General features: G+C 36.7%; 1 protein-coding gene across 1 annotated transcript; it reads left to right on the top strand.

Moving 5' to 3' along the window:
* The first annotated feature begins 1170 nt into the window (after positions 1-1170).
* On the top strand, positions 1171-23587 carry SAR1B (secretion associated Ras related GTPase 1B). Its single transcript, XM_033096079.1, has 7 exons — positions 1171-1352; positions 10274-10349; positions 13959-14078; positions 17726-17791; positions 19333-19436; positions 20467-20598; positions 22940-23587. The coding sequence occupies exons 2-7, from the start codon at positions 10292-10294 to the stop codon at positions 23054-23056; spliced, it is 597 nt and encodes a 198-aa protein (XP_032951970.1). The 5' UTR covers positions 1171-1352; positions 10274-10291; the 3' UTR covers positions 23057-23587.
* Positions 23588-25391: the final 1804 nt, after the last annotated feature.

The raw sequence follows: 25391 nt of genomic DNA, 5'->3' as shown, positions 1-25391 counted from the left end.
CAGTTGTTGCAGTAACCCAGGCCGGACATGATGATGGCCTGCAGCAAGCTGCCAGTGGTGGAAACAGAGAGTAGACTCACTAATCCAAGTTAAAACTTTGGACTTTGATATCACCTTTACTTTTGCTACCAACATGCCTTTCTGGCAGAAGGAATGGCAAGTGCAAAGGGAGGACACATGGAGTGAGGCATGTCCTGAAGGTGGAGAAGAAAGAGGGGGAGATCCAACAGGGCCAGTTACAGACTTTGTTGAGAATTGAATAACATTTGCTTCATTCCTCAAACAGCTCCTCCTTCTGTCCCCATCAACTACAATTCTAGGCTTGAGAGTGTGGATGAAAAGGGGGTTCTACTGAAAGTAACCTCACAGGGTGCTCTGATCTGAAATTCCTAACTGGGTAGGTCATGGTGGGTAAGTCACACCCCAGGCATATAATTTCTTTAGTAAAAGGTTTATCTTTGCTTTAAGCAAGCCCTGTCCACTGTTCTTTGAAATGTCAGACAAATCCTTTCTCAGGCCCCACCACCCTCAAGGGAACACATCATTTTGTTAACTATCCTATAATCCAATCTTCATCTTGCTTTCTCCCACCTTCATTTAATCTTTCTTACTTGCTTTCCTTAATTCCAAATGCATGGAAAAAAATACAAAAAACCTGCAAGCTGTCCTTCTATGAAGTATTTTTCTCAATCTGTTGAAGTCTTGCTTCCAGGTGTATCCTGTTTGGCTCAAATACATTTTTATAAAAATTCTCTACAGGTTTGGACATTCTTACCTGGACAAGAGCAATCTTGGAAGCATTGTCATCACACTTCCATTCAAGGCACCCAAACATTCCCATTTAAACACATTTAAGGAACGTAACGCTAATCCATTAGCAAGAACTGCAGAGTCAAGACAGTCTTATTTAAAATTCAATACCCAGCACCCAACACATTACCTGGCACAGTTACATTTTGTAAATCATTTGTTAATTCGAGAAACAGGTGTACTTTAAAAGTGTATTCTTAAAAAACGATGTCACGGATAATTTCCCCAAACTGGGAACCAACGTTTCCTTCTCTGCTTATGCCCGCAGGCCCCTGAACCTTCGAGCTCTTGTGGAGGCAGGGCTGCGGGGAGGCCGGCCAGGCCCACAGGAGAGCTCAGCCAGGGAATTGGCGGCAGAACTCCTAGGAGGCGGAACTTCGGTCGCACTGCTCTACGGTCCTGCGGACAGTCCGGAGTGAAGCACCCCCGGCCCGGAAGGAGCTGACGCGACCTGGGTCTGCGGCAGCCATCGCGCTTTGCAGTTGGGTCTCGAGGGTGTAGGGCCGACACCAAGCGAGGAATTGCGTTGTCTCCGATCGCAGGTGAGCGGCGGCCTTTCCTCCCGGGAGAACCGGCGGGCGGCAGCTGTGAACCCCGGGGAAGGCGCACTTTTGGGGTCTTGGCCCACCCGGGTCCCTGCCTGTGGCCGGGCGAGGCAGGGGCGCCTGTTTTCTGCCCCGGAATTAGGAGTCGCGAGGCAGAATGAGCTCCTTTCCTGACCCGCGGGGGCTGCTGTGATGGTCCTCCGGGTAGGTCACCGCTGCTGTCAAACAGTGGGTTATTTCAGGAAAGAACGACATGACTCTAAACTGCGGGCAAGTCCTTCCTTCCCCTCGGCCTCAGTTTCCTCACCTGGTAAGGTGGAGGCAGCGGGAATCTTTGATGACAGCTCAAGAGGCTGTGTAGCGGCGTGTTGTTTTTCAGCTCTCCGATTAGTTAGGGGTAAACCGAGCTTCCTTACTAGTAGTAGTTAACGTTTTGCCATGCCCAAGTCCCATTTGAGTGGGGAAAAGATACACTATTGGGGGAAAATTATAATGATTTATAAATTGTTCAAGATTTTTCAACAAGATAGAAATTTGTTTTGACAACGGCGAATACTGACATCGTTGGCCGGAAGAACCAAACTCGTCAGGATTTAAGGTATTGGATACATTGGGTAAAATGAGGTGAAGAAATCCTTTTATCTTGAAAAATTAAAACTAATATATTTGCAGGGTCTTATATCAAGCTCTGTATTACCACGTGTCTTACTCTGAAGAACGTCCTATGTTTAGTGTTAAATACCAGTTAATACTAAGTCTCATTGAAGCAAACGAAAGAAAACATTTACATTGCCTGCTATGTAAGGCGCTAGCTATGCGCACAACAATCCACTAAGGAAGGTAGTAAGTAGTATCATCTTTATTTTACAGATGAGGAATAAAGGGAGATTTTACAATTTGTCAATAATTAGTGGTTCTAATATATCAAAGCAATGTGTATATCTAATACTGTTTTAGTGGATTCGCATTCGTTACCAAAATATTTTGATACTTAAGATTCATTGGCATTTTCTGAGTTTGCAGAAAAGGAAGGTATTGCCATTGCCTTTATTTTAGAAACGTTAGAGAAGCACTTTCAGTAATAAGGAAGATTAGCAGCTTAAAGAAGGTATATTTTAACCTACCTTTCCTTGCCACTTCAAGCAAGAATTGAAACAAAAGATAAGCCTATCAGAAATAAAAATCACTGCCACATCATTTGAAGCTTACAAATCAGAATTCTATAGTAATGATTCATTGTTCCTCCACCCTCTTCTTTAAGTACATGTGGCTGAAACTCATTTAAATTATTTCTCTGTAAAACATTACTAAGCAAATAATTTTACAATCACAGTGTTGAAAGTTTCACTTCCTTGCCTATAGCTTTTAAGACAATTTTAATTAGAAGTATTTTAAGGACTGAATTTGTCATTATGTCAATTTTCATTTTCTTAATTAAATATAGGCAAGTTCAGTACTCAGACTCAAACAACTTTTTTTGTAATATAGATTCCCCCGCCCCCTTCTCTCACTCTTCAAAAAAAAAAAAATCCTACTGTTTATATTTGTCAAAGATTTAGCCTTCTTTCCATCAAGTGTCACTTCCCTACAGGAAACTTGACTATATACTTTTCGTTAAGTACGTGAACCAAAAGGTTTCGTTCCATTTTTGTGATTGTTATGTATTCAATCCTAAAATGTTTTCTGTATTTTTTATTTACATCACTGTTTCAAAACATTAAAGGCTGTAGAAAGAAAATCTAACAATTTTAGGGGAGAATATTTCTAAAGCAGCCATTGTCTTGAAACAGTCCACATTGTTACTGTCCATCCTTAGTAATGCACAGGGCCTTGCTGAAATTCGACAAAACATGGTCAAGCCTTCTTTATATTTCTAATACGGTTTGAATTTGAGAGAGATGTGTATATAATTCCTAAATTAGCTTACAGAAAGTATACTCATCTTCTGTAGTTTGTACATGTTTTAATCATAAACCTGACACAATTGGGTAGAAAATTGTGATTCATCTTTTCTAGTGATTTTTTTTTTTTTTATCTGGAGTTGAAGGAAACTAGTCTCGTACCTTTTCTGGTGACAGTCAAGTATTGCATTAATATTTAAAGTAAAATCAGAATACCATTAAAAATGTTTTCATATTTAAGTTAATTTGAAAATTGGCATTTAAATTTTTGTGCATTTAATTTCAACTTAGTCTGAATAAGTTGATACCATCTTGTATTGAATAATATTCAAGGTGTTTTCAGGTACATTATCATATTGAATCATTCTTACAACTCTGTGAGGCAGATGGTATTCCCATTATATGTAGGAGGAAATGGGCTCAGAAAGATTGGCTTTCTCAGAATGAAATAATAGTATTCCAAAAGATGGAAATAATAGAAGATGCATATTAAGTCCATATTTTTGTTTAATTCTAGGGTAGGTACTCTGCATTTCACCACAGCTCTACCATTCTTTACTTCCCAAAGTTACTAATGTATTGGTTCTGTAATCCTACTCTGATATCATATTTGCCTCTAGACTATGGTAGCTTTTTATTTTTTCCCAGCAGTACTTTTTGGAGTACTTGTATCTTGTCATATTATGTGTGTTTTTTTTAAAGTTGATACCTAAATGGTTCTGCCTAATTACTTAAATAAATTTGTTGTAAATATTAAAAGGCCATGTAAATTTTTTAATTTGACTTTAATTTTTTTATAATAGCTTTATTGAGAGACAGTTCACATACTATAAAATTTACCCTTCTAAATACAACTCAGTGGTTTTAGTATATTCACAAGAGCTGTGCAATCATAATCACTATCTAATTCCAGAACATTTTCATCAGCCCAAAAAGAAAGCTAGTACCTATTAGCAGTCACTTCCCATTTCCCCCTCCCCTCGGGTCTGGCAGCCTCTAATCGACTTATTTTAAGAATTTACCTATTCTGGACATTTCATATAAATGAAAATCATCCGTAGAAGTTTAATGGAATAAGGTTTTAAGAAGTTATTTGTAATCTGAGAGTTATTTGCGCTGATTTTCACGTTACTTGAGTAGATCACTTTTCTAATCTGCATAGAGACTTTTCCTGTTTGGTGTTCGTGCAATAAATAAATCTGCTGACGTGTACATGTTTCCTTGTTTTTGACCTTTGCTCTTCATATGTCTTAATAGGGTATTCATGATGTTGTGTAACCTGTTCTCAGGGCTCAGTATCTGTTTGTAGCTAAGTAACTTTTATTCTTAGTTGAGCATTTTTACCTCTACTTTAAAACGACTGACAACTCCTAGCTTGTTTTAAGGTTCTTAGAAACCACGACTTTATAGAAATATACACAATCTCATTATCTACTAAAGCAGAGTTTCCCCATATATGTTATTAAATTATGTCTCTTAGGACAAATTTTATAGCAGCAAATTGGTACCATCCTTATGCAAAAAAATCCTTTTTCCTTCAAGGCTTACCCCATTCTACCCTCCATTAGTCCTTATACCCTCCAACAGTCACCTTCAGTGAGGACTTTGCCACTTGATTCAGTCTTGCTTTCTAAAGCAGTGCCCTCCATTCTTCTAGGTTATTCCACTGACTGTCAGTGTGGACAGTATATCCTAGTTTGGCTTCCCTTAGCTTTCACTCCAGTTCTCTTCAGCTGTCTATGCCAGAGCCAGGCCTCGGAGCTTGCCACCACCCAGACCTGATCCTCTCTTGAATTCTCCTCCACTTTGCTGACACAATTATGGCCCACCTTTCACTTCTTTCAGCCTTTCACTACATCTGTGCCTGCTTTCCCACTAAAGACTCTCCCCCTCTTCTCCCAGTTCTCTATTGTGAAAAACCTGCGTTCAATCCCCATCCCAGGCCCACGCACTGCCTGCCTTTATACCTTTATCCACTCAGCCTGAACGTCTGATCAGATCACTTCAGCCTCTCACTAGTACTCTCAATTTCCTGTTTCCCTTGTCTTTTTTATAGTCCCTATTCTGGAAGCCCCTAGTGCCTGTTCACTCAATGTTCTTCTCTAAAGCTGAGCATTGCTGGGAAGTGAGGGTGAGGAAGAGACAGGGGAAATTGGAAATCAGTGCAGATTGGCCCTGCTGTGAATGTTTTCAACCCCAGCCGAGAACTTGACTCTTTCAAACCATCTTTAACTTGATCTTTTCCCCCACAGTAGCTATTCTAATCCTCACTCTGCTCCTCAGACTTTCTGTACACCCCTTCTTCACTTTTGGAGTCAGATTCCTGCCACCTTTACTATACATTTCCTGGCCCTCCCTTCTAATCTTGCAGGAAGAGATGTACTCTCAGCCCAGGCTCCTCTTGAAACTTTGCCCCTTTTGGTTAATTCCTTCCTTTACTTTCTCTTCATCTTTAACTGCTCCTTCCCTTCAGTTTATCAACGTACTCAAGCCTCACCCTTAAGAAGAAAATCTCATTTCCTTCATTTCATTTCAAACTTTTTGAAAGGCTCTCTCCTCACTGCCTCCACCTATTAAGCTGCTGTCCCATTCACTTCTCAATTAACAACAGCAACCAAGTATTAAATACTTTGCTCATTTTAATCTCATTTGATCCTTACAACACCCTGAGAGACTTTGCAGAAGAAACTTGTAACTTGTTCAAGGTCGCACAGTTAATCATGGGGATAGGCTCTGCTGTGTTGTAAATACTGGCAGAGGCTCTCCCGCACTACCACGCCACTGCAGGCTGTTTTAACAGGCTCATGCTCTCATGCTCATTGTCTCCTTCTCACCAAAGCCAGCTATGACATCTCTGCAGTTGTCTTTGATGGGGCTAACTTCTTTCCTTTCCACTATTGCCACTGTCTCTTCTAGTTCTACCCTTTCAAGGTTCTGTTGGTTCTTCCACCCCTATCTGTCCCTTAAAGACCATCTCGAGTGAGAACTCATTTCTTCCATCACATTTGACTAGTGCTTGAGGCAGGAGGACTTTAGGCAGAGATGGTGGGAGAACATTCTGATGTTGGGAAGAATGGGTAGAGGTTTGAAGGGGGTAAAAAAACAGGTCAGCAGCGGTGAATGGCAAGCGGTTTACTTGACCCAGAGGAAGCTATAAGTAGGGGAGTAATATGGATTACGCTTGGAAAGGCAGCTACCGTGTTTCCCCGAAAATAAGACCTAGCCAGACAGTCAGCTCTGGTGTGTCTTTTGGAGCAAAAATTAATATAAGACCCTGTCTTATTTTAATATAAGACCAAGTCTATAATATATTACCAGATCTTATATTAAATTTTGCTCCAAAAGATGCATTAGAGCTGATTGTCCGGCTAGGTCTTATTTTCGGGGAAACGCGGTAGAAGGTAGCTAGTGGAAGCTCTGGAATACTGGATTGGGAGTTTGATTGAATCATTTCTCAGCTCACACATGTCCAGTGGCTCTTCATCCACATGTATAGGGTAGCCACATAATTTGAAATCTAAATCAGGACCCTTTTGAGAGTAAAAGGAAGCAGTATTAATTACACTGCGATAACTGCTGAGAATGTCCCCAGCAAACTGGGAGTTATAGTCACTCTGACTATACAAGTGACGCCCAAGATGACACTTTGATGAAACTGTGTGGAGGGCATGCAGAGATGGGTAGAAACAAATTTTGAGGTTAAGATGGTAGTTTAGAAATGTGGCAAAAGGTTCTTCACTAGGTGGCTCCTGTAGGAATCAAATAGTTTGAGACTTCACCACAGAAATGCATAGAATTGGGGAATAACTGGATATGGGATGTGAGGGAGAGGAAGGAATTACATGTCAGAGTTGTCAGTTGGAGTGATTTAAAGATGGTACGCAATCAGTTAAACAAATTTAAACCGTTAAAACTATTTATTACAAAGCTTTAGAGAGCCACTGCAATGTAAGGGAAACGGCATGGACATGAAAATCAGAAAGACACTGGTTTGAAACGTAGATGTGCCAATCAGTAATAATTGAGTTTTAATTATTATAGTTTGTTTCTTCTTTAGTAAAATGGGAACAATAACATTTATTTTGAAAGGTTGTTGGGGTGGTTAGTGGTGACATGGGGTGGTAAAGTGTCTACCATGTTTCCCCGAAAAGAAGACCTAGCCAGACAATCAGCTATAGCTGCGTCTTTTGACGCAAAAATTAATATAAGACTATAGTAAAATAAGACCGGGTCTTATGTCTTATTATATTATAGTAAAATATAGTAAAATAAGACCAGGTCTTATATAAGACCAGGACTTATACTAATTTTTGCTCCAAAAGACGCATTAGAGCTGATGGTCCAGCTAGGTCTTCTTTTCGGGGAAACACAGTAGTACTGTGGGCCGTACAGTAGAAAAAATAATAACAGCAGCTAATATTGAATGCTTACTCTATGCCAGATACTGAGTGCTTTGTGTGTGTTAATTATTTAATCTTCACAACAGCCATCTCAGGTAGCTACTATTACCCCATTTTATAGGTGAGGAAAGTGAAGTCACTTTCCTAAGGTAGACAGTAAGTGGTCAAGTCCCGGCTCCGTAGCTCCTGCTCTAACCTCTCGACCATACTGCTTACAGGCGTTCAATATATGGTAGCTGCTTGTTTGTTTTGCTTTGTTTTATGAAATTGAAAGACTGATTCAGTATTGTTTCTTATGTTTACATATGTAGGTAGCAAGCATGAAGACGAAGTGCCTAAATTTAGTCTCAGATTTGTTTATCACTCTGTCTCCGACCTCACTAATTTTACCCATTGAATTTTACTCTCAGTTTGCAGTTCCCTAACCCCAATCATATCATCTAACAATACCTGACATTTTGCTGTACCCATTCAGTTTCACACCTCTGTACACAGTATAACCTTTACCACCTTTTAGCAAACTCTTACTTAATCTTCGAGAGTTGAGTTAAACATCTCCCAAGAAACCTTTCCTTAGCTGCACCTTGTCGCCGTAGAACTATGGGAATAGGACTTTGGATGTAGAGACAAGCAGGACTTGTGAGCATACCATCCCTCTTCCTGTTGCATTTTTATTTTTATTTCTGTTTATTTTTATTCAGCTTTTATGCTCTTATGATCATTAATCCCCTAGTAGCTTACGATTTACAATATGGGCATTTTGTTTTCTTTGTGCTTGTGTAAGTCTTGAAACTCTAGGGTAAGTTTTTACCGTCATAAATAATATTCTATGCAGTTTTAACATTTTGCAGTTAAATCACTAACTAGTGTTGCTAACTGACCTTTTTGAGAGACTATAACCTTTTTGAGAGACGGAGCTATGTTTATCATCAATATTTGTATTCCTCATGATGTCTAGCTCAGGACCTTGGAAATAATATGAGCTCTGTAAACATATATTGAATTAAATATCTCAACACACCACTGTTTTGTTGGACTTTTTACACTGAAAATTATGATTCTCTTTGACAAACATGTATCATACCTAAAAAAAGATAACCCACTTCTATATGTTTTCTCTTTAACTGCAAGTTTCAATTTCTACATGATCTAGAATAATAGTAGAAGGAGGTGTAATTTTCGATTTGAATAAAATAACTTCTGAGATGTTAGATTCTTGTGTATATAATACACACACACGTTGCTGTTGTAGTTCTCCTTGTGATACTGACACATGAAACTGTTCACAATTTGCCAGTTACTCTTTCTTAATCACGAAATCAACAGGTTGCAAGAACAAAATTCTGTTCGTACTAGTTCAAGGGGATAGTAGAGGGATGAGGCTATTGCCAGAATCCAGGGCATCTAGTAAACACTGCTATGCCTTGTACAAACTGGAGGTAGGCTGTCTCTTTTTTCTGTCTCCTACTCTCAGACGATATGGTCTGTTAACACCTTATCCTCTAGGAATTCTGAGTTTGGGGGCCCATCTGTGTCAAGCTTGGCAGCCCACTGGAATGAGAGGTAGTTAAAGAAAGCAGTGTTGTGTGTTATACTTTGTCTAAAGAATGTCAAAGATAGCACAACCCTTCAGACTCACTGGATTTGGCCCAAGTTTTGGGACTGGGTTTTGTTGTTGTTCAGCTCTAGAAAATGAACTTTGTTAATATGAAAATATATTTCTGTATACAGTACATGATCTTTCTTAAGAGGCTTTTTTCCTCGTTTTCCTTATTAACACTATTAGTTTATCAAGCATGTGTCATGAAATGCTGAATTGAATTATACTCTGCATTTTCTACCATCTTTAGAATTTTTAACATTCAGTAATTGATTAAAATTTGAACAATGCAGAAAGATAACAAACAAACACAGAAATTTACCACCTGGTACCAACTGCTACAAAAGACCAAAAGAAATAGAAAAAGGGTTTTTACTCTTTATAGGTATAATCAGACTTGGAAACTTATTTCATTATTCATAAACTTTCTTCTCTTCTTCCTGCTCTTCCTTCCCCTACTTTGCTTTGGTAAATATTCCTCCCTGCCTCCATTGTTTTGGTAAATATTCAATAGGCCATATATACTGTACTTGATTTAATTTACTGTTGAATATGGATTATTTCCAAAATATTTCCTACATAACCCTTTAATGCACATCTTTATATATAAAGCTTTTCCATATTTAGGACAATTTCTAAAAGTAGAATTCTTGGGTCAGATGGTATCAACAGATATATTATTGCCAAACTGGTTTGGAAAAAGATTTGCACCAATTTATATACTGCCACTAACATGCCTCTTACCACATCTTTTCTAGTCCTGGCTGTTATAATTCTTTTTTTCATGTTGGTTACTTTGATGGGCAAAGAATGGTCTCTACCTGGTATTTTAATGCTCTTTTGTTTTTTATGTATCAATATAGATCAGGTTAAACCAGCCTGGATTAAGTGTTTAATTCTTCGTAGTAGGTGTTTGTCGTAGGATTATTTACTCAGAGTTGGTGTTTCATGTTGTTGGCATTTAATGTATATTGGTGTTTAATGTTGACTACTAAATTCAAAACACTTTTTTTTCAGACCGTATAAGATTTGGATATGTCCTTCATATTTGACTGGATTTACAGTGGTTTCAGCAGTGTGCTACAGTTTTTAGGTAATGTTGGCCCTTTGTTCTGTATTGTTATCCATTCAAGCCGAATGATATAAAAGTGCTTGTTTGTGTAGAGCCTCTTTATATATAACCCAGTAGTTAAGAATGTGGGCTTTAAAATCATACAAGTATGTTTAATTACTCATTGTATCCCTTGTAAATTATGTACTTTTGGGCACATTCTCCGCATTAGCCTTAGTTTCCTTATCTGTAATATAACAATAATAATTTCTATTTCTTAAGGTTGTTGCTGGGAATATTATTAACAGGAATAGCTACCGTTTTTTAGCCAGTTTACCTAAGTGCTTTACATGCTTTGTCTCATTTAATCCTCACAGGAATCCAATTTATTATTTTTGTTATAAAAATGCATGTTCTATAAAGTGGCTGGCATATCATAAATGGCATTTTTTAATCTGCTAAATGAGACTTGTTTACCCAGCAATTCTGCATAGTGATCTTCCTCTCTTTATAGATTTTAAAGACAGGAAAAATCTTAGCCTCTCGTTCATTTATTGACACCCTTGACTTGTCACCTTTTTTTAGTGAAACAAGCTTTTCATTAACTTTTATATTGAGATATATACAACTTTGTTATTGTAATCATTATTGAAAATATTTCTGGTCTCCCATTTTCAAATTTTGCCCTAAGTTTAGTCTCCATGTAATCATCATCTTGTGAATTGGCAGAAAGAGAAGCTTTCATGTAATTACAGACTGGTCAACATAGTTTCAAACTGGCCACAGCCATACTTAAGCAATGGTATCTCCTTTATAAATATTTCTTTCTCCACAAACATAATCTTAACCAAAGCAATAAATTTTGTTTGGAAAATGTGTAAATTTTGTTTAACTACTATATATTAAAAGGATAAAAATATAAGATCAAATTTTGTCACTATTATTATTTCTTAGTTGAACCTCAGTATTTGCAAGTTGTTAAAAACCAAGGTTTTTTTGTTTGTTTTTTTCTTTTTTAAAATAAAATTTCTCATTTTATACTGGTCAAATATTAGATCTCTCTATACTACCTCCAAGAGAATTCTTAAGTCATTTTATCAGAATGAAGTATTTTGTAACATATTTAACAAGCATCTGGGTCAGAAATAGGGGTTTTTAAACTATTATGCTGGGATTTGGGGTTGTAACAGGTTGGAATCTATTTCTCAGTTTACAGAACAATGAGTCTGTGCTGAATTATGTGAAGTGACTAAATAGATTGCATCACAATCAGGAACAAGAAGGTTGATATGGCTAACATTGGGAGGCAGTGTACAAAAATGGAAATGAACCAAAGCTTTGGGATCAGACATGGGTTCAAATCTCAGATCTGACTTCAGCATTTGAGCAAGTTAACTCTGAGGCTTTGTTTCCCCTCTGTAAAAAGGAGGATAATAATGCCTTCTTCAAAGAGGTATTTTGAGGTATATTGTTAAATGAAATAATATATACTGGTGTTTAACAGTGCCTACTACAAAATAAGAATTTAGTCCAACCCACTTTAAGGATTGAAGTCTAAATGTTGTAGATTTTCCTTTTTGGAATCTTATCCAATACACTTTTAACTATTTAAAAGTTAGGATGGTAAGATTGATTGCATTGGTTAGAAACAATCTATGTAGAAACCTTTTAAGAAATAGAAATGTTTAAAGAAATTCCTAGTCAGAGTTCATAAAGGACTTATGTAGTGTCCAAGCTCAAGTAAATATGGAACAGTCTTCCCCATAGGATCAGAATTATTGGTCCAGTAGGTGATCAAAAGATTAGGACTTCAAAAAATTTACTGTTTAAATTTAAATGTGTATAAAGAACTAGGTGTTATTTTGGCACGAACTTACTAGAAAATGGGTGGCCTGACCCTATAATTGCCTAATGTCTTTAAAAGTTCATTTGTTGACTGAGTAAATATTTTTCGAGCTGCTACTATATCCCTGTCCTCATATAAATCTATGGATGTTAGAAAATTAAACACATGAAGAATAAACTTTAGTAACACCACACACCTATTAGAATGTTCGAAATCCAGACACTGACAACACTGAATGCTGGTGAGAATGTGGAGCAACAGGAACTTTCATTCCTTGCTGGTGGGAGTGCGAAATGGCACACTTTGGTGGTTTCTTATAAAACTAAACAAACTCCTAGCATACAGTCCAGCAATCGTGCTCCTTGGTATTTACCCAAAAGTTGAAAACTTATGTCCACACAAAACCTACACACAGATGTTTATAGCAGTTTCCTTTATAATATCCCAAACTTGGAAGCAACCAAGACGTCCTTTAATAGGTGAATGGATAAACTGTGATACATCCAGACAGTGGAATATTATTCAGCACTGAAAATAAATGAGCTATTAAACCATGAAAAGACATGGAGGAAACTTAAGTGCATATTACTAAGCGAAAGAAGTCAATCTGGAAAGGCTACATCCTGTGTGATTTCAACTATATGACATTCTAGAAAAGGCAAAAATATGGAGACAAGAAAAAGATCAGTGGGGGTGGAGTGGGATGAATAGGCAGAGCACAGATTTTTAGAGCAATAAAAATACTCTTTGATATTATAATGATGGATATGTCATTATGCCTTTGTCCAAACACAGAATGTACAACACCAAGGGTGAACCCTAAGGGAAACTTTGGGTGATTATGATGTGCCAATATAGATTCATCCTTGGTTAAAAATGTACCATTTTGGTGAGTGACGTTGATAAAGAAGGAGGTTACCTGTGTGGGGATACATAGGACATCTGTGTGCCTTCCTCTCAATTTTGTTGTAAACCTAAAACTGCTCTTTAAAAAAGTCTTTCAAGAAAATAATAAAGCTCAATATGGCATTTTGCAGTAAATGCCAGTCTACGATAGTTTGGTCAATGCTGTCTGTCTTCTGTTTATCACTTTATCAGTGCTTGGTTGATACATCTAAACTTACATGTTTATTTCTTTGTTGTTGCTTACTTTTGTGCAATCCTGTGAATAGTTTAACCTAATTCTCAGGAAAATTTGACAATAAACTAAACTTCACTGAAAAAATTCACTGTCATTTTGATTTGGCTTCATAAATACATGATGTCAACTGTTTTCTGAGTGTTTCTCTAGTAGAGGACACAGGTATTTACCCCTAAATTGTCAAGGGAATCGGCATTTTGGCCTTGCAGATAAGTTTAGGTAACACAGACATTCTTGACAGCGGCAAAGTTTAGTTTTACAATGATTTGATTTCCCAAATTATAATAGATTTAAAATAGTTCTTCAAAACTAAAAATAGTACACAACAGTGTCAATGTACTTAATGCCACTGAACTGGACACTTAAAAGTGGTTAAAATGGTACATTTTATGTTACATATATTTTACCACAATTGAAAAGAATAATTAAAAAAATAAAACAACAGCAAAAAAAACCACTTAAAAATAGGTTAGAAATCCAGGCTTATTCAGGCCAGTTTATAAAATCTTAAAGTTCAAAAGATTAATAGGTGTTTATCAAAAATCAAGAGTAATTAGGAAAATTATCTATCTAAACTGAGTATTATACTTTTATTGAAAGTCATTTTATTTGGATAAATCTGTGTCAGATACCACTTTGACTAATCATAGCTCTTACTTTGCAGGATTATATAAGAAATCTGGTAAATTGGTATTTCTTGGATTGGATAATGCGGGAAAAACAACATTGCTACACATGCTAAAAGATGACAGACTTGGACAACATGTCCCAACGTTACATCCCAGTAAGTATTTTCCTCCATACAATGTTATTACTTTATCAAGTGATACCAATTCATAGGTGCTAACCAAAAGTTTTATTGTTTTGAGGTGTGTTTTTTTGGTGTATAAATTATGATCAGGTGATTAGACCTGTTCTCAAAATAGTATATTTTGAGACTCAACTCTTAGGGAGTATATGTAGATCTTGAAATAATACTCATATCTTCTTATCAGTTAGTACACCCTTCTCCAGCTAGAGGAATTAAAAAGTTATTGTCTCAGGGATTATGACATCATTAAGGTCTATCTAACCAGATATTGCTTAGGCTATAAATAGTCATTATTACCTTGTTTACATAACCTAAAGTTCTTTCAAATTTTAAAACTGTACTATTTTAATCCTTATTCGGTGGATAGATTATACTCTTATATTTTACTGGTGACTCTCAAGTTATTAAACAGTTACTTTTCTCATCCTAACAACTTCAACAGTATCTAATATAAAGACCATGAAATTATTCCAAAGCAGGGCATGCATTGCTATACTTATGGAAAGTTTTAAAAGAACTTAAAAATAATTGACTGGGCTTTCTCTAAAAAAGACTACCTGAAAGGCATTAATAATGACTCTGTCAATAACTTAATGTATGCCATCCTGTATATAAAGTTATGTAATAGGTACCTTTTGAGAAAGTGAAGGTAAAGTGACAAAATTATTAGAAAGAAGCCTAACTTACAAACAACTGTGACTTCACTTTTACTGTCGAAAAAAACTATGAATCAAGTAGACACAGAGTTTAAAGACAACTTAATCCACAGATTAATTATGAAATAATGAGTGTGGCTTTCATGAGGAGTATAAAATCGAGAACTGGACCATAAAAGTAGATAATATGATAGTTTTTTAGTTCAGTAAATATTCAAAGAACAAGGAAGGAGAAAGAACAAAACAAAGTACTATTTTATCTATAAAACTGTTAGTGAAATTGGAAAAGGAAGATTTCATAAAATTGATAAATCTTTTTTTATATTAGGAGAAGAAAGTGGGGCTTGGCAAATAAGATTCTGATACAAGAACAATACTGTTAAAGAAAAAATGATCATGGTGAAATTGAGTATATTAAATTGTCTGCAAAAACAGCAGAATTGGAAGAGACTACAGAGTGGTCTTATATTAGGTGTAAGTCATTTTTTAATTTTTTGATGTTGCTCTCTTTTATTTATTCAACAAATATTTATTGAGCACCTACTTTATGTCAGACATTGTTTTAAGTACCAGGAGAAAGCAGTGGCACAAAATAGATGCTATCTCAACCTTCCTGCAACTCACATTCATTTAAACTTGTATTTTTCAATTAATCAAAAGCATATGTGAAAAAAGTAAATGTATATCTACCCTATAACCTGGCAATTCCACCGCCAGATATTTATCTAAGAGAAATGAAAACATATGTTCGTTAAAATCCTTGTACAGTAATGTTTATACCAGCATTTTTGGTTATAGCCCCAAACTGGAAACAGCTCAGATGTTCATTAAAAAAAAGAATGGGTAAACAATGGAATTCCACTCAATAAGAAAGAGGAATAAACTACTGATACATACTGATGCATATTATACTCATGGAAGAAGTGGGTCACAAAAAATTACATACTGTGTGATATCTTTTATAGGAAATTCTAGAACAGGGAAAACCAACCTGTGGTGATGGAATTCAGATCAGTGGTTGCTTCTGGGGATTGTCTGGGAAGGGGCAAGAGGAAACTTCCCGGGATGGTAACAGTGCTCTGTATTTTCATCACTCAAACTGGGACTTCTTTTGAGTGTAACCATAGTGGTAGTTTACCAACCACATCCAAGCATTAATTTTTCCTTATGGAAAGGAACACACTTTGAACACAAATTGTATTAATTATTTATTCAGTTGGCGCTCTATATACAGAATTTTTAACAAGATAAACTACTCTGGGGCCTTAGCAATTATCCTGAATATTGACGGTTTCATTGTAATTGTAGGGGACTTCTGCTTTTGGCCATGAAGGAGTAATAGAGTATGGAATTGCCTTCCCACTGTAAACAACTAGAAAACTGGACAAAAATATATACTACAACTGTTTTCAAATATTGGGCAAAAGCTAACACATGACTGATTTCTGAGAGAAGGAAAACAAACCCTTCTTTATTCAAGCTTTATCACAGGAGATAATTTTCAGACCATGGTGCAGGGAGAGGAAACCCAAGTATAACCCAGTAGTCTTGCCGAGTTGAGGAGACAGAGACCAAAATTTGGGGAGGCTGAGGTGACTAGAATTTGCTTGGCAAGAGTACCAAAGAGAAAGGAGTTCTGCAGAGAAAGAACTCCAGAAATTTTCATAGCTAAATACCAATCTGTGCATGCAAGGGGTAAAACTCCACATGGCAAAAGAACAATCTCTAGAGAAAGAACAATGTAGCAGAGCTGTTAGCTAAATAGTTCCCAAGAGCTGTCACGGGACCAGGAATCGTTCATGTTCCCATCAGCCAGGCTGGAGAGACCTGGTTGAATACACAGGGCATTCCATAGAGACTCCAGAAGGATGATACCTTAGTAACAGGGTTAGAGTAGCCTGAAAGTAAAGGCTACTTTAGATCTGCCCTAACTAAACTTAAAAGCTTATCTATAAGCACTTAACTGCGTGCTAGAACAAAGTCCAACTTTCTTTAAAAGAATACAAAATCTAGCATCTAATCAAAAATTACTAGACATGCAAAGAAGCAGGAAAGTATCATCCATAAGGAGAAAAATCAATCAGAAGAAACAGATCCGGAAGTGGCAAAGATAACGGAATTAGCAGATAAGGAAATTAAAATAGCTGTTATGAATTTGCTCAAGGATTTAAGGAAAACATGAACGTCATGAGAGAAATGGAAGATATAAGACAGAACCAAATGGAACTTCAAGAAATGAAAAATGTAATATCTGAAATGAAAATTTCACTGGATAGGATTAACAGCAAATTAGATAGTGCCACTACTGCAGAAGGAAAGACCAGTGAACTTAAGTCAGTACAATAGAAACTATAAAATAAAGCAAAGAGAAAAATCACTGGGGAAAAAAAAATGAGGAGCACCTTAGTGACTTGTAGGACAATATCAAGCCATCTAGCAAACCTGTAATTGAATTCCCAGAAGGGAATGGTAGGGAGCAGAAAAAACACTTGATGAAATAATAGCCAAAATTTTTTATTATAATTGTGTTTGTCATTAGACTGTCACCTGTGAAATATGACAGACATGAGAAAAAATTGTTTATTTCACCTATATCATTCAAGATGACTTGCAGGAAAAATTATTCAGTTGGAACAATCACTTGAATTCACAACAAATTGTCTGACTATATTAACATTTTCAGCAAGAGAAATATTGTGAAGGTAAAGTGACAAAATTTACCTTCAAATAAATAAGTGTTGGATTGTGGTGGGTAGTGAATACTAGATTTGAATATTACCATTACTTGTGTTCTAGTGTCAGTATGAATTGGAGTATATCTAATTGTATCAAAGAATTCTTTTATCACTTCCTAAATGCTTGATTTGACCTTTACAATTATATTAAATCAAACATTAAGTAGCAATATGCCATAAATGGATTTCTGATTTTCATGTTGTAAAAATATTTTTTATTATTACTTAGCCTCAGAAGAACTAACCATTGCTGGCATGACCTTTACAACTTTTGATCTGGGTGGACATGTTCAAGGTAAGATTCTATTATGCTTGTAGTAGCTTTGTTTTATTTTAACTTAATAAAAACATGACCATTTTGTTCCAGTGAATGAAATCTCATCTACCCAAGGAAGGCCAGAGTAGACTTAAAATTTAGAAATTATTACCCCCAGATAAATGCTTTAAAAGCAAAGGGTGATTTTCATGATACTCCTGGTCAATTTAAGTCTGAATTGCTTTCTGTGGTAAAGCATATGAGCAAAATTGAGCCTCCGTTCTCTCTCTGCTTCAATCCACTTCTTGCTTATTGTCATAATCATGTTATGAATATGTTACTGCTCTGTATGACAAACCTTCAGTGGCTAACTCATTCCTACGAATTAAAGGCCAAACCCGTTGACATGGCATTGGGAATTTCTATGATCTGATTCCAATTTACTTTTCAAGTCTTTATTTCCCACTATTCCCCTCCCATTCTCTTTACTTTAACCAAACCAAACCCTCTCGGTGTTCTCCCACGTCTGTGCTTTTGCTCATGCCATCCCCACCTGCACACGAATGACCCACCTTCGGGGCCCAGTGTAAGTGCTGCTACCTTCCCTAAGCGTTGCTCCCAGTTGGGAGTGCTCTCAGCTATACTTCCACAGCATTTAGTACATTTGTGTATACGTCTGCAAGTTTCGAAAGATTGCCTTATCTCCTCTCCTGAACTTTCTGGAACTAAAATCCTGTTCATTTTTTATATCCCCAACAGGACTTGGCATACCCAGCACATGATAATTCATAAATAAGTAGTACAAAATTGGTAGGCATTCTAAAAATCTCATGTGATATACAGTTGAAAAGATTTTAAGTGGTTGTGGCTAGTGAAAGCACATTTTAAAGACGTGTAATAATTGTTTGAAATATATGTAATTTCTGGAATATAACGATTAGAGAGAATTAGAACCTAATGGAGCTTATATGAGACTTCGTATCTTTATTGTTTTTAAGATAGGTCATAAAACTGAAGTCAGAGAAGAAAGATATTTTCCTCTGGGTATCCCAAAAACTGTTTTCTCTAAAAAAATAATGTCATGGGAAAAATTACCCTAATGGTTTCAAAGACTTTAGTTAATTTCTGTTATAAGTGGAACAGTTTGCTTTTATTATTTTAATTTAACAAGTCTGTACTTGATACTAATTTCCTTCTACCACTGACTCCAAATTTATCACTGGCCCAAAAAAACCCCAAACCTGATAAACTAGAAATGTCAGAAAATGAATACTGCATATAAAAATATTAGTGGTTCTCTAATGAACTTAATGTGCATCATTGTCCATTGGTAGCAGATATTAATTCTACTTCTAACATGGGAAAATTGGGGCACAGTAAAGTATTTGACTTGCCCACAATCAAGGAAAGCCTGAAATTTCTTCTTCTGGAAAGATTTTGGCAACATTTGGTAAAAGATTAAGTCTGTAGTGAAGTAGCTGCAGCTAAGAGATAACTACACTTGATATCTTAATACTTTCATCAACCATCTGCTAGTTTTGACCAGCAAATAAAATGTAACTCCTAATTGTTTTTGTTAGCTCGAAGGGTGTGGAAAAACTACCTTCCTGCTATCAATGGCATTGTATTTCTGGTGGATTGTGCAGACCATGAAAGGCTGTTGGAATCAAAAGAAGAACTTGTTGTAAGTTAAATAATTAAAACTAAACATAGTTGTATCACTCTGGTAAGCTGAGGAAATAGGTTGGAGATCTAGGTATCAGAGTGCAGCTTTTCTGATGTAACTCTGGGCAACTTGTGGGGCTCAGTGATCACTTAGGATGCAGAGGGAGTAGCTATTGAGGAAGTGCTAACACAGGCTCCCTTCCTCAAGACTTGAGTCACTCTGTGCAAAGTGTGCCCTTGTAGTCTATTTTATGTCTGCTATATTCCTGGAGTGACGTGGTCTTGAGTCCCTGGTCATCCTAGGATGCCAGTTTCTTAAAGAGTTGGCTAGAGCCTGGAAATGGTATAACATGTTGTCTTTGTCGCCGCTCCCAGGAGTGAGCAGGACCATGTGTAGCTAACCCCTCATGCCTCCCCGAGATCAGATGCTTCATAAAGGGGCTCAGGAGCAGTAGGCAAGGCCAGTGCCGAGTCTGGGGCCACAGAGAGAGCAGGACCATGATGTGACAAGGCTCACCTGACCATGCCTCTGCCCAGAGCAGGCAAACAAATACTTGTTCATGTGAAAAAGTCCAGGTAGGTTCTGTGGTCATGGAACAGGGTCAGGAAATTCCTGATCCTACTTTATGCCACACACTGTGCATATTACCTCATTTAATTCTCTGATCAACTCCATGAGGTAGGTGCTGCTATTCCAAATTCCCTTTGAACTTCGGTGAGGCTTATTTGTCCAAGATCTCACATCTTAGAAGCAGCAGAAATAGAAATGAAACCAGGTCTGCCCGTTGTCAAGGTGTTGGCTCTAGTCACTGTACTTCACCCATTGAGCAGAGTGAGCATCTGCAGAAGGAGGCTTAGGGAGAGAAGAATTGAGCTGGTGGGTTCATTGAGCTCACTGTAAAATGGAGGAAAAATTTGCCAAAGAATGTTGGCAAAACTAACATGTTATGTTAGAGAATGAGTCCTTGATACACATTTGGTATCTTGTCAAAATAAGCCCTTCCGATGGTTTCATATCAACATCACGTCTTTTTTTCTTTTCTTTTCAGTCACTAATGACCGATGAAACCATTGCTAATGTTCCTATACTGATTCTTGGGAATAAGATCGACAGGCCTGAAGCCATCAGTGAGGAGAGGTTACGAGAGATGTTTGGTTTATATGGTCAGACAACAGGAAAGGTAAAAGGAAAAAAAAACTGACAAGTGTGAATATTTCGTTCAACAGTATAAATGTCTTTTATTTATTTATTTTTACTTCTGAAATAGTTTATTCCAACACTATCCCTAACAGTACTCGTGCATATTAGTCCAATTGGGACAGTCTGGCTTTTGAAAATTGAGTTATAATTTACATATAACACTATATTAGTTTCATGTGTGCAATGAAATGTCTTAAAATTATTATTATCAAGCCCATTATCTTTTTTTGTTGTTGTTAAAAACTATCATTTACTCAATATCACTAATCATCAGGGAAATGCAAATCAAAACCACACCAGTCCGAATGGCTATTATCAAAAAGTCAACAAGTAACATGTGTTGGCAAGGATGCAGAAAAAAGGGAACCCTGTGCATTGTGGGTGGGACTACAGATTGGTGCAGTATGGAGATTCCTCAAAAACTTAAAACAGATGTACTTTACGACCTAGCAATTCCACTTTTAGGTATTTATCGGAAGAAAACGAAAAAGCTGATTTGAAAAAATACCAAGGTGCCAAAAAAATGTATACACATTTTAAGAAATGTTATCTATGTATTACTTTCCGAAGTTGAATTGAATTATGTAGCAGTGTGTAGTATGATGTTCGCTTAACAGATGGCGTTAATTAAACGAATGCTAGTGTCATTCATTGTATTACAATTTTAACACGGTTTTTTCCATTCTTAAAATGCATATACATTTTTTGGCACCATTGTATCTGCACCCTGTGTTCACTGCAGCATTACTTACAATACCCAAGATATGATGTCCATTGATAGATAATTGGATAAAGATGTGAGACATATACACACACACACACTCTGTGTTTCCCTGAAAATAAGACGTAGCTGGACAATCAACTCCAATGCGTCTTTTGGAGCAAAAATTAATTAAGATCCAGTGTTATATTATCTTATATTATATTACATTATATTATATTATTATTATATTAAACCCAGTCTTATATTATGGTAAAATAAGACCGGGTCTTATATTAATTTTTGCTCCAAAAAATGCATTCGAGTTGATTGTTTGGCTAGGTCTTATTTTTGGGGAAACACGGTATACACACACACACACACACACGCAGTAATAAAAAAGAATGAAATCTTGCCATTTGCGACAACATGGATGAACTTAGAGGGCATTATGTTAAGTGAAATAAGTCAGACAGAGAAACACAAATACCGTATGCAACCTAAAAAAAACGAACAACCAAAACAAAAACAGACTCATAAAACATACCAAAGGGATGGTTGCCACAGGGATCAGGGGAAGGGTGGGGGATGGATGGAAAAGGTGAAGGGGAATATAGTCAATAATATTGTGATAAGTTTGCATGGTAACAGGTATTTAGTAGAATTAGTGGGGTGATCACATTGTCAAATCAGTATATTGCACACCTGAAACAGATATAATTAATATAATATTGTATACCACCTACACTCAAATTTAAAAGAACTGGTGTTTATACATTTGCATCTTTTGTAATATTCTTACAGGTGTTCTTTCTACCACTGAATGAGACCTTTTCGTGGTGATGACAAAAATGTCAAATCTCACGCTTATGGGAAACTAAATGAAAATTTTCAGCTTTATTTATCATCAATTCTCAGAATTAGCCACCAAATAATACACTTGAGTGTTTAAGCAAACCAGTGTGTATTTCACCCCCAGTTCAATGTTTAGGCCCTGACTTCACCAGAGAGAAAAATAAAATGTCAGCTTGGGCATAGGAGTGTTTGGGGGTTTTCTGAACATATACTTAATAGTAAGCTTTAAGATGCATTATTTTTTCATTCATTTCCACTGGGGTTTGTTTGGGAGAGGGACCTTAGTATTGAAAAATCCCATTGTCTTACAAACAAAATTTCCTTGGTTTATATATACTCTTTCAGTATAGAGATACTGCAGCTTATGGAAGGAGACTTTTATGTTAGACAGGTAGACTTTGGTCTGTTTCTGAGTCTTCTTTCTAATAACTCAATTCCATATTAATTTTAGGAAATGCCTTGTTTAGTCATAAACCTACTCAGAATGCTCATTCTTAACATTTGTGAAGCCCGTATGGGTAATTATTGTCTAAGTTAGAGATTATTTTCATTCTTGTGTGCCTCATAAGCCAGCCTCTTTCCCATTCTGTCCTAAAGTAGAGAGAAGGAAGCTTCCTGTGTGTTTAGGGGACTGCAACGCCAAACAGCCATGGCTTTATCTCAGTCACCTTTTGTTCTTGGACATATGAAAGCTACAGTTCTACTGGGGATGGAGCTCTTATTTCATCAAGGGATCGCTGAGTGTAATATCTTCCTTCTCTTCTAGGGCAGTGTATCTCTGAAAGAACTGAACGCCCGGCCCTTAGAAGTTTTCATGTGCAGTGTGCTCAAAAGGCAAGGTTACGGAGAAGGCTTCCGCTGGATGGCACAGTACATCGATTAACACCAGCCTGCGTCGGGCCCAGGTCTCGCCACTCAGGCCTACTCAGAGATTTGATTGCTGAACATGCATAACTTGAATTCAATAGACTTTTGTTGGCTAGAAAACAGAGGTTTTTTTAGATTATTAATATTATGTCAACTTAATCTGAGTGAGAATTGAAAAGTGATTCAAGTAAGTTTAACTATCACAATGTTAGCTTTCTAATTCCATAAAGATAATTAGTTTTTACAGTTTATAATCTGTGACATTACCCCCAGCGCCATTTATAAAGGGCAACTTTCCAGCAGCACATTTGAAGCACTTTTTAACAATATGAAACTACAAATATAAACCATAATTAAAAGCTCATCATGTTAAAATTTTTATGTACTTTTTTGGAACTAGTTTTTAAATTTTAGATTATATGTCCACCTATCTTAAGTGTACAGTTAATAATTAGCTTATTGATGATTGCATGATGCCTTACAGTTTTCAATAATTTTTCTTATGCAAACGTCATGCAATAAAACAAACCCTGATGTTTGGCATCTTTGTTGGGCAAATGTTTCATTTTAATGTGTCTTATCTAGCTAGTATGCTCACTACGCTCTGAAATTTTGAGTGTTTAATACTATACATCTGAGGTGGTTGTTGGGAAAGGATTTTGCTTCAGAATATTTAGAATAATAATGTAAGTCCCTAGAGGCTTTTGCATTTACCAGGAGATAAGTTGTGCTTGGTTGTACCTTATCCCACGTTTATGATACGTATATCATGTGTATTTTTACCAGTAACACTATCAGTGCCGATAGGGTCCGTCTCCTAGTCCCTGTGGGATCGGCCTTCGGAAGACAAGCACATCTTCTGGGTCGACACGAGGTTGATTTTTGGCTTGATGGGCCCTATAGCTCAATTCCACTTGTCTAATTCTGAAGCGCACCCATCTCATTGGTGCCTGGTTTGGTAATCTGTGCCTCTTCACCAAACGTAGTGACAGGCACCAGTCATCCCACATTTAGAGGTACTCCCAGTCTCTTTATACTTAATGGTACTTCCCAGGGCGAGTGACAAGTAGGATCTTGTGCACAGTTTCATTGCGGAAACCTGCGTATCTGAGGAAAAAGCCTGTTCTGCTGCAATTAGTGAGATGTGTGGGGATTTTGCTATAGCTCTTGTGTTCTTTGTTATATATTACTTCTTGGTAGATAGAAAATGAATGCTTGTGTTTCGTTTTCTTTTTTCTTAGTTCCTCTCAGCTAGCTCTTACTTTCCACTACAAAGGCTTTTATTTTTAGATATAATACTTGCCATATGACAGTGTCTGCAAGCCTCATTGATAGACTTAAAAAATTTTTGGTTAGCTTTTTAAAGCATTTTAATTTCCTAAGAAATTGAGTGTTTTCCCCATGTGTTTAAGATTCCCATAATTCGTAAAATAAGATGAAAGATAAGTGCCAAATATGTATTTTTAAAGACTCTCAAGCTTAAGATTTCTGTCTTGGTTATAATCCAAGATTTTATAGTATATTTAACTAATTCCATTGAGAATAGATTGCTCCAATTCTATCAAGAATAATTTTAATATTAAAATTAGTGTTTTCTTTAGTTATTGTCCAAATCAGAGTTACTATAGTCCTTTCTGTCACCGGTAATGTAACATGAAGCAAAGAAGGAATGTGGAATGTGGCTGGATGGAATTTCAGTTAGCTAAACCAGCAACGTCATTTTCTTAACATGACATTTGTTTTTAGTAATTTAGCTATGAAATTTCACTTTCAACTTCCTTCTACACGAATATAAGAGAGTTTCTTCCCTGCTTAGGAACATCAGTGACACCATGGGAAAAGTAGGAAATGACATTTTCGCCTCTTGTTTATTTTTAAAGTACTCACTTCTGTTATCCTGATCAACAGAACTAAGCCTTATTAAAAGCAACTGCCTCGTTGATAGTATCTGTCTTCAGGACCTCCAGGGACAGGCCTTTCGTCAAGCATTTCCTAGTATCTCTTGTGATACTTGAGATGTCAATTATTTGTCTCAGAAATTGGTATAAAGGACAAAGCTTACTGGTTTCTCTAGAGGGGGAAAAATGCTTTTTGGTACAAAATATCTCACTCCAGAATTCTTATTCTAGTTCTCACACTGGGATCAAAGAAACAAAGTCACTTTATGGACCATATCTAAACTGTGGACATTTTCCCTATGACATAAGGTTCATACGGTCCGAACCTCTAGAAAGGAAACTGCACTTAGCAGCAACCGGCTCTCCTCCCAGCTCGAGAGAGGTGGGCCTGCAGAGTCCCTGCTCACCCTCAAGAGACCGGCAAGAAACAGGACATAGGGAAAACATATTCCC

Source organism: Rhinolophus ferrumequinum, chromosome 24, assembly GCF_004115265.2.
Source record: "Rhinolophus ferrumequinum isolate MPI-CBG mRhiFer1 chromosome 24, mRhiFer1_v1.p, whole genome shotgun sequence".
In the NCBI taxonomy this organism is placed as follows: domain Eukaryota; kingdom Metazoa; phylum Chordata; class Mammalia; order Chiroptera; family Rhinolophidae; genus Rhinolophus; species Rhinolophus ferrumequinum.
Note: the sequence above shows the minus strand (reverse complement) of the source record. Positions and strands in the feature narration are given on the sequence as shown.

What these genes read in the sequence shown, in the direction of transcription:
- SAR1B (XM_033096079.1), top strand. Translation starts at nt 10,292, where the DNA reads ATGTCCTTCATATTTGACTGGATTTACAGTGGTTTCAGCAGTGTGCTA. An exon ending in TGTCCCAACGTTACATCCCA is followed by an intron (nt 14,079 to 17,725) that starts GTAAGTATTTTC and finishes ATTATTACTTAG; the next exon opens with CCTCAGAAGAACTAACCATT. An exon ending in ATGGTCAGACAACAGGAAAG is followed by an intron (nt 20,599 to 22,939) that starts GTAAAAGGAAAA and finishes CTTCTCTTCTAG; the next exon opens with GGCAGTGTATCTCTGAAAGA.